The sequence below is a fragment of the Macrosteles quadrilineatus genome, unplaced genomic scaffold (assembly GCF_028750875.1).
Source record: "Macrosteles quadrilineatus isolate MER2022 unplaced genomic scaffold, UCM_ALF_1.0 Scaffold_7__1_contigs__length_78375512, whole genome shotgun sequence".
Classification (NCBI taxonomy): Eukaryota; Metazoa; Arthropoda; class Insecta; order Hemiptera; family Cicadellidae; genus Macrosteles; species Macrosteles quadrilineatus.
Window position 1 is genome coordinate 24,114,756 of NW_026542600.1, and position 9,667 is coordinate 24,124,422.

The 9,667-nt window shown below is 44.3% G+C and overlaps 1 protein-coding gene across 1 annotated transcript; it reads right to left on the reverse strand.

Annotated features, from left to right (window-relative positions):
* Nucleotides 1-1,232: 1,232 nt before the first annotated feature.
* LOC128998867 (uncharacterized) lies at nt 1,233-8,878 on the reverse strand. Its single transcript, XM_054425224.1, has 2 exons — nt 8,866-8,878; nt 1,233-2,386 (listed from the first exon to the last, which is right to left on the reverse strand). Exon 2 carries the CDS (start codon nt 2,382-2,384, stop codon nt 1,233-1,235), a length of 1,152 nt encoding a protein of 383 aa, XP_054281199.1. The 5' UTR covers nt 2,385-2,386; nt 8,866-8,878.
* Nucleotides 8,879-9,667: the final 789 nt, after the last annotated feature.

The following is a 9,667-nucleotide window of genomic DNA, read 5'->3' on the forward strand; positions in this document are numbered from 1 at the left end:
TATTAGCACACTGTATGTTGACTAACTAACGGTTTAAGAAGGTTAGCGTCAGTACAGGGATCTCGGGGAGTATTAAGCTGACCAACTAGCTAGAGGAGTGCTAGTGTCAGTTAAGAGACAATTAATAATTAATTAGCAAAGAATTAGCAGAATGTTAAGCTGACTAAATAACGGTATAAAAAGGTTGGTAAAATAGTGAAAATCAATACAAACTAGGGAATGTTTGATTGCCGTCTCCTACCTTCGACAGATGAATTCCAGGACACTAATTACTCCAAGGGTTCATGCCGGCCGAAAAAGGATTCTAAGAAGGTTAAAACTCGAACTGCTCGGATTTAGAGTCGTAGATCAACTGTCCGACCCCCTGGAGTCGATCGCGGCCGCAGAGAAGGTTAGCCGCTTGTGCGCATGTCCGGTGGTGTGCAGGAATCGACACGCCGGTCCGGCCAAAAGAGTCCACGGCGCATGGTCGGTGGCCTACACGTTAAACACTGTCAACTGGACTGGCGGGCTTTTCAAACACTCTAAACTTGTACTAATTCCCAACTCCATAAAATTAACTAATCATATATGTAATTTTCTCAAGTAATAATTTCTGATAACTGATTTAAATATTTAAATTATTTATTTTCAAGCTGAGGTGTAATCTTATTCTAGTATTCAGGCTATTTCCTATTAAATAAAATACACTTTTGTAACATAGTAAAAAAAATATGTTACATTCTCCTCTCAACTTCTATAACAAAAAAAAAAGCCTTAAAAAAAGAACTAAAACTATCTCGGGAGTAGGGAAGGATAGATGTGGGCCCACCGGAAAGGTAGGGTGCTTCCACTCATAGGTATAATGTAAGGTATATTTTTTTTTTGGAAATAAAATAATGTAGCCCTTTTTTCCCAAAGTAAACAAAATATATTCCTAGTAGCCTTACACTTTTTGGCTCTTATCCTACTCTAGACAAACATTTAACACAATTGAAGACTCCTTGGGTAAAGACTTAATTAAAAATATCCATGATGCAAAAACAGAAAAAGGAACAAAAAACAATCACTTCTAACGTAAAGGAACAAAAAAAGAATCACAGCTCCGGAACTTATTCACTTCTACCACTTCTTGGTAACAACATCAGAAAGATTTAACTAAAAATAACCATTTTTCTAAAACGAAAAAGATACCTTAAAACAAAATAACTTCTCTGGGCCTTATTTATTTATTTTTTTATTTATTTTTTTTTTTAGTAACCTAGCAAAAGTTTTCTGGGCACCCGCAGTTTGGTGCCGTCGGGCAGGTAAATTGTCCTCTTCTTGTTCCTCCGCCGCCACCTTCTGGGCTGGAACGTCGACGGCTCCTCCCTCGGAGTGACCACATGGGGTTCGTCCGGGACAGTGTTGGTCGTAGCCTCTTCTTGCTCCGGAGTGGCCGTACAGTCCATGTCTTCCAGAAGCTCTTCTGACGCCTGGACTGACAAGCAAGGGGAGGCAGGCGAAGCAACGACGACTGGTGGAGGCAGAAGATCTCCCTCAGCTACTCCGACTAAGGCGTCCTCGATCACCTTCTCCCAATCCTCTTCCCCTGACTGCAATGCTGGCTTCCGGTCGATAGGTGAGTCGCAGGCTTCGCCCAGGGCCTCCATCAGGGTGTTCAAATCCATGGCTGGTGAGGGGGAAGGTGCGCTGCCTTTGGATGCCTCTTCCATCCATTCCCAACCGGACAGGTCTATTGGGATTTCTCCTTGGAGACTTACGCTTCCCAAATGTTGGTTTGTTAGGGTCTCGACTATGTGATTACGCCACCACTTGGTGTCCAACTCGAAGGGAGCGTGCGGGATGGGTTGCTTCCTGGACAGCAGCTCAGCAAACCATAGTACAAAGATTCCACAGTCCACTCCATTCTTTTGACGTGGCCCTAAATCAGAGGTGTCCTGCAGATGCCAGGCTTCCGGGGACCAGGGAATGTCATTCACCCGCGCGTATCTCTGCAGAGCGTGAAATAGCTGTCGCATCTCCTGGGGGTGTTTGTATCCCATCGAATCATACGCGTGAACCTGCTTCTTTTCTGGGTGTACCGATAGCAGAGCCCAGTGCCCCACAGGCTTTCCAGGGATGAAGAGTGGCACCAGCAGGAGCTCCGGTAGCAAGGGGTTCACTCGCCTGAATCGCCGAGTGGCGGCATCGATTCTTCTCCTCCGTAGGTCGGTCAGGAAAAGTGAGTCAATACACATGGTGTTTGGTAGTCCGGGGGTATGGCGACTTCGCCGCTCTAGTAGACGCAAATAGCTGTCTATATGCAGATCGTTTAGGTAGCCCCCTTTCTCACCATCTGACAAGGGTAGTAGACGCAGTTTGTCAATTTCCTGTTTTGGGACCTTTATAAGTTCTCGCTCCATGCCTGTAACAGAAAGTGAATGTGTGTCGGGATCAGTAGGATACGACAATCGTCGGGTTAGTAGGGAGGAAGGGGCGACACACCCGCGGTGCAGGAGTGCGAGGTGTCTAGGAGTGAAACAATTTAAGGTCCTTGGCATGAGCCACGCAGGTAGTTTGGTTCCCCTGACATTCCAGCCTAAACATGTTTCGCCCTATCCCTGCGATAATTTTGAATGGTCCGTCAAATTTTGGTGCCAGCTTGCCTGCTACGTGATCAATAGCCGAAGAGAGAACATGCGTCCTTTTTAGCACAAGTTGACCAATTTGGAATGGATTCTCACGATGACGTAGGTTGTAATAGCGGGCCTGACGGTTGTGCGATGCTTGCAGACTAGCTTGGCACTTATTCTTCAATCGCTCCATCAGCTGAATGCGTTGGCGATGTCTATCGTCTGTAGAAACATTCTCATTGGCACCTTCCTCCATTAAGGCGCCGTAGAGTGAGTGAGGTGGCTTTAGTTCCCGACAGAAATTTAACATGGCAGGGGTATACCCTGTTGACTCGTGAACTGAGGTGTTAACAGCAAATCGAAATTCGTCAAGGTGGTCATCCCACGCGCGATGATCACCCTTCACGTATTGAGCGATCATTGTTTTTAAGACTCTGTTTTCTCGCTCTGTCGGATTTCCTTGGGGAGAGTACGGGGCAGTAAACTGGTGAGTAATGTTCCAGCTCTTAGTTAGTGCGGAAAATATCTTAGAGGTATATTGGGTGCCATTGTCAGTGACCAGAACTTCCGGGGCACCATATCGTAGTAGGATAAGATCCGTGAATCTTTTGGAGACCTGATGGCTAGTAGCATTTGTCAAAGGCGCTAGCTCCACCCACTTGGTAAAAGAGTCCTGACACACCAGTAAAAAGCGATTTCCTTTGCGAGAACGAGGAAGCGGCCCGACGAGGTCACTAGTGACGGTATACCAAGGACCGTGAGGTTGACGAAAGTGCATCTTCCCAATGGCTTTCTGTTGGTCCACCTTGTGCCGTTGGCATATCTCACATTTTCGCACATAGTCCTTGACAGCCTTCCGACAGTGGGGCCAGTAATAGCGGGCTGTTAATCTCTGTATGGTTTTGAACATCCCAAGGTGTCCTGCAGTAGGGGAGTCATGAGTTTCTTTCAGTACTGAGGCTTGGAGATCTGGAGGGACACACAGTTTCCACCAAGACGAAGAATCGCCCTTAGTAGACCGAGATTTAATTCTCTTGTACACCTTCCCGTCTCGAAGGGTGTAATTCCTTCCATACTTTCCTTTCGTTAACTTTTCCCTAATGTCAACTAGCCAATTAGCCTTCTTGGGATTTCTCGTGTCATATTTTGGGTCCACTACGCTATCCTGCATTGACCTCGTGGTATTTCCAGTGGTCGCACAGCTTAATACTCTTTCTTCTCCCTTTACTTCAGGGCATTCTAACGTCGGGTAACGAGAAAGGGCGTCCGGGACCTTATGTAGAGCTCCTTTCCGGTATTGTATGTCAAAGTCCAGTTGTTGCAGCTCGAGGATCCAGCGAGCCAGTCTCCCAGATGGTTTCTCTAGTGACATCAACCATTTTAGGGCTTGGTGGTCCGATATAGCCGTGAAATGGTATCCCTCTATGTATGGTCGGAACTTCCGAGTGGCCCAGACGAGTGCCAAACATTCCTTTTCGGTAGTGGAGAATTTTTTCTCGCCATCAGAAAGAAGACGACTTGCGAAAGCAATCACCTTTTCCCCATCATCCAGCTGTTGGGTTAATGCAGCCCCGAGTCCTTCGTTTGAGGCATCGACTTGAAGGGTGAAAGGCTTAGTGAAGTCTGGACAGCTTAATATCGGAGCCGAAGTAAGCTTTTGCTTCAGAGTCTCGAACGCTTCTTGTTGAGCTTCACGCCAATCCCATTGACCATGTTTCTTAAGCAGTTTTGTTAGTGGTGCTGATATCCGGGCAAAATCAGGAACAAACTTCCGATACCAAGATGCCAGGCCAAGAAAACTTCGGACTCCTTTTACGGACTTTGGAGCTGGAAAATCAACAATAGATTGTACCTTCTCGGGGTCCGTACCAATGCCTGTGTCGTCTACAATATGGCCCAGATATTTTAATTTCTGTTGGCAGAAGTTGCATTTTTCCACATTCATTACCAGCCCAGCCTCACGCAGTCGTTTGAATACCAATTTCAGAATTTCAAGATGTTGGTCAAAATCCTTGGAGACAATAATGAGATCGTCTAGGTAGGCGAAAGCATGGGGTTCAAACTCAGGTCCGATTACTTGGTCCAACAAACGCTGGAATGTCGCTGGCGCAGAGTGTAGTCCAAAGCACATGACCTTCCATTGGAATAATCCCCGGCCTGGAATCGTAAAGGCTGTGATTGGTCGGCTCTTCTCCTCCAAAGGCACTTGCCAATATCCATTGCGTAGGTCAATGGTTGAAATATATTTAGCTTCCCGCAGCTTGTCGAGTATAGCATTGATTTGTGGCAAGGGATATGCATCCTTTTCCGAACACTGATTCACCCGACGCAGATCCACACAAACCCTATATTTCCCAGAGGGCTTTTTGATGAGTACTAGAGGTGAACTCCACGGACTTGAAGATGGTTCAATGACGTCCTCCGCCAACATTTGATCAATTTCTTCGTTAATCACGGCCTGCATAGCCGGATTCCGGGGATAATATCGCTGCTTAATCGGCGTGAACGATTTTAGACGGATTTGATGTTGTAACAGCGTGGTGCGGCCCGGAACGTCTTTGAATAGCTCCAGCTCCTTCTTCAAAAATTCCTGGAGACGCTGATTTTGAACTTCGGTTAGAGTTGAGATCGCATTTGTGGAAGGTGACTCATTTCTCATAGACTGTTGCTTCGGGGGTATATACTTCGGTATCTGGATCAATTTCTCTGCCTGGATAACGTCCATACCAATAATCATCGGTGAAGTTAGCTGAGGTAAATAGAGTGCTCGTATGATGCATTGATGTTGATTATTCTGGCTGTGAATTCAAAAGCCTGGTTTACCACCGCACGAGAATTATCAGCCAGGCTTAGCGAGATATTTGATCTCTTGGCTTGATATCCACTCGTAATCAAATGTTGGGCTACCTTTTCTCCCACAATAGTAGCTATAGATCCCGTGTCCAACAGTGCTCGAAAGACTTTGCCGCTGATGTTAATAGTGATGAAGGGCCGAGTGTCCGCAGATTCGTGTTCTGCAAAATCACTTATACTGAAATTCTTTATAAATTCTAACCATTTCTTCCAGCTGGCTAGTTCTGAGGCTTCTCCTTCTCGAGACTCGGGTTGCCTCTGCTGTTCCGGCCTCGACTCACATTTCCCGATAGACATCGACAATCTATGGTACGAATCCCTTCGGTTTTACAATGGACACATCTTAGTTTATTTGGTAAGCGGCATTCCTTATACGCATGTCCAGGTTTTTCACAATTGAAACAGCGAACTATCTTCGGCACCGGGCAGTCTCGATATAAGTGGTCACTCTTCAAGCAGTTCCAACATGAAGATCTCGTATTAGGTGCAGAAGCTGGTGAGGGAGACGCCTGGTGCGAAACCAATTTTGTCCGAGCTACCGTGTGGCTATTGTTTGTACTCCGGTTGGGTTGCAATCTTGGTGGGGGATGTAGAGATTTTCCTGTGAACTGTGATTCGTCACTGGGGGACGGATGGTTTAAAAGCTGACTTACGGCATCTATCTTGAAAACGTTTGATGAGCGAGTTTTAGTGTTGTAGGCTGTTTCCGGAACTAACGCTTGAGCAGGGTTCGGGGGTGGTCGGAAATTTTTCTTCTCCCGGAGGTAAAGTTCATATCCTTCAGCTTGATGAAGAAAGTCTCTAACCGTGTGAAAATTCTCTCTTCGCATTATAAGCTTGTACTCTGGCCTCATGTTTGAGTAAAGTTTGTTCAGTGTCTCGTTCACTGAAAAGGTACCTCTACGACGCATAAGGGTGGTGAGAGCTACCGTAAATTTTCTGATTGGTTCTAATTCACCTTGTGTCCTTTTTAGGATTTCCAGGTCCAAATTTCTCAAATAGTCCGGGGGGTAGTATTGTTCCTTAAAACTGGTCAGAAAGTCGTCATAAGTGTTCAAAGAGGACTTAATGTTCCTATACCAGAAAAGGGCTTCACCTTTCAGGAGTTCTGGTAACACCTTCATCAGCATATCGCAAGATATGTCATATGATTCCTGTAGTTCGCACAGTCGCTCCATAAATGACACTGCGTCGTGGTCACCGTCAAATTTAAGGCCCCATTTCCTGACCTGAGTGCAGACTTGGGATACGTCCTTGGTCTTAGTGTTCGGGGAGAAGTTGTTAGCTTCTACTTCATTCTGTTTTTCCAAATTCGCAAATGACCGATTCTGCTGAGATGATCGAGGAAATAAGTACTCTTGAAATTCTGAATGTGGCCCTAGAGCGGTGTTTCCCTCGTGGTAGGGATGGAAAGTAGCTTGCGGTTTTGTGACTGGGTAGGTCCCTTCGTGGCTAGACGACACCTTGAGCTTTTCTTGTACCTCTCGGAAGCTTGCAGAAGAGGGAAGACCTAGCATTTCACGGATACTTATCTCCTCGGCGCTACGGATACTATGTGGACGAGATGTTGGAATGGGTGGTCTCGATGCGAAGGCAACTTGGGTGTTGTCATAGGATGGTGGTTGAAGCAGTCCACTCGCAACTATGCCAAGTGGGTGTACAGGAGGTTGTGTGGTTGCCGTCAGAGTTGATGTTTCTTCGTAATTTCCCCCGTTTCGGATGAATGAGCTGAACCTTCTTCGAAGAGTATCCACGTTTCCTTCAATGGATAAATTAAACTTCAACATTTCATTTTCAAGTTCATGTCGTCTGAGAAGATAGATCCATCCTGTTCTGGGATCCGATTCGCTAGGGGATATAGTATCAGTTCTCGCGGGTGGTATCTGTAGACCGGGGCAACTAGCAGTCATTGCAGCCGGGGTCTGGTCTATTGACGTAACTAGTTGCTTAGGGATAGCTCCCGTAGCTGTTGACGGTGTCGTCGATATCAAGCCGGACGATGGTATATCTGTCGTCATTAAGGTAGAAGTTTCTGCTAACGGAGAAGGAGTTACCGGTGGTGGAGACAACGTGTGAGCGCTTGTTGTTGGTGTCACCCGCGAAGATGTACTAGTGGTGGTAGGAGCACTAGCTATTCTCGTTGTAGGTTGAATTTTCGAGGATCGGCCATTTTTTGAGTCACTTCCATTCACTCCCATGAAGAGAAGATTATTCCAAGGTTTGATCAAGTATTTCAAAGGAAACATCAATGAACTGTCCATTGTTAATTCAAGGTTTGTAGCAGGCAAGCGGCAAAGCAGAGAAAACTTTTGCAAAAGCGTTTAGTTTAGCAGAAATACTACTAGGATTATATGGAAAAGGTCGTTATATACAGGACAAACAACCACGGAGAAATATTCAGGAGTAGAACAAGAGGTGGACTGGGAAACTTCCTATTTAAGTGAGAGCTTACAAGTCACAAATTCCCTATTACAAGTCCCTGTTCGGGCGCCATTTTGTAACGCACATTTTTGTGTACGTTGGAATTTAAATAGATTTGAGCGTCGGATAGACAGTCTAGCAGTGTGGGGTTTCTTTATCTAAGAAAATTCCAGGGGACAGAGTTAATCGGGAGTTATCAGATAATCTTGTAATAATATTAGGCCGAATATGTAAACAAAGATAAGGGCAAACCTTTTATTACTGAATACTTTCGGTAATTTCTAATCTCTCTGGGATAGATGGATTAAAGCTTCCAAGTCAAATTAGGATTACTGAAAGATATGGCCAATTTAAAATAAAATACGTAATTGATTCAGAGTGTGGTATTTCTCATGCGAGACCAGCCCACAGGTGTTGGTGGTTTAACCACTCATCATAACATCATAATCAATTACGTTGATCGGGAAAATTGAATGACTTTACCCTGGTGAACGGTGATAATTAACAAATTTCTTGACTATTCAGCTCGAATACTTTAATTGTTATAAGTTGAAATGGCCGTTTGTCGAGTAGAAAGGACACGATTGACTAACCAACAAAGGGAGGTTGGTGTCAATAAGCTCAGGACTGTTAGTGGAGGTTAGCAATATACAGCAATGTACTCTATGATACCTGTACTATGTTCTAATATCAAAGCCAATTAGCCTTAGGAGTGCTAGCGTCAGTTAAGATTCAAGTATCAAGTAATTAGCAGATTATTAGCACACTGTATGTTGACTAACTAACGGTTTAAGAAGGTTAGCGTCAGTACAGGGATCTCGGGGAGTATTAAGCTGACCAACTAGCTAGAGGAGTGCTAGTGTCAGTTAAGAGACAATTAATAATTAATTAGCAAAGAATTAGCAGAATGTTAAGCTGACTAACTAACGGTATAAAAAGGTTGGTAAAATAGTGAAAATCAATACAAACTAGGGAATGTTTGATTGCCGTCTCCTACCTTCGACAGATGAATTCCAGGACACTAATTACTCCAAGGGTTCACGCCGGCCGAAAAAGGATTCTAAGAAGGTTAAAACTCGAACTGCTCGGATTTAGAGTCGTAGATCAACTGTCCGACCCCCTGGAGTCGATCGCGGCCGCAGAGAAGGTTAGCCGCTTGTGCGCATGTCCGGTGGTGTGCAGGAATCGACACGCCGGTCCGGCCAAAAGAGTCCACGGCGCATGGTCGGTGGCCTACACGTTAAACACTGTCAACTGGACTGGCGGGCTTTTCAAACACTCTAAACTTGTACTAATTCCCAACTCCATAAAATTAACTAATCATATATGTAATTTTCTCAAGTAATAATTTCTGATAACTGATTTAAATATTTAAATTATTTATTTTCAAGCTGAGGTGTAATCTTATTCTAGTATTCAGGCTATTTCCTATTAAATAAAATACACTTTTGTAACATAGTAAAAAAAATATGTTACAGAGTATTTTCTTGACTTTCGACAACATGGTTCTCTTCTAAATCGAAAAATGAAGTATTTTCGTGACTTTTAAATGAACGTTTAACATCTGGAATTGTAAACAACTTGTAGTTACGTATAACTAATGAAATAATGATATCGTTAGTAGTTAAATATTAAACTGTGTAATCCTCACAGAACGAAGGTTTTAAGTACACAAATAATTTACTGACAGTAGATCTAATCTAAAGAATCTAACAACCCAATCATTTTTTCCTTGAGGCATTGCTTTATTGTTCATTGATGATGCATCTTCCCCGTTTTCTATGATACTTGTTGACACT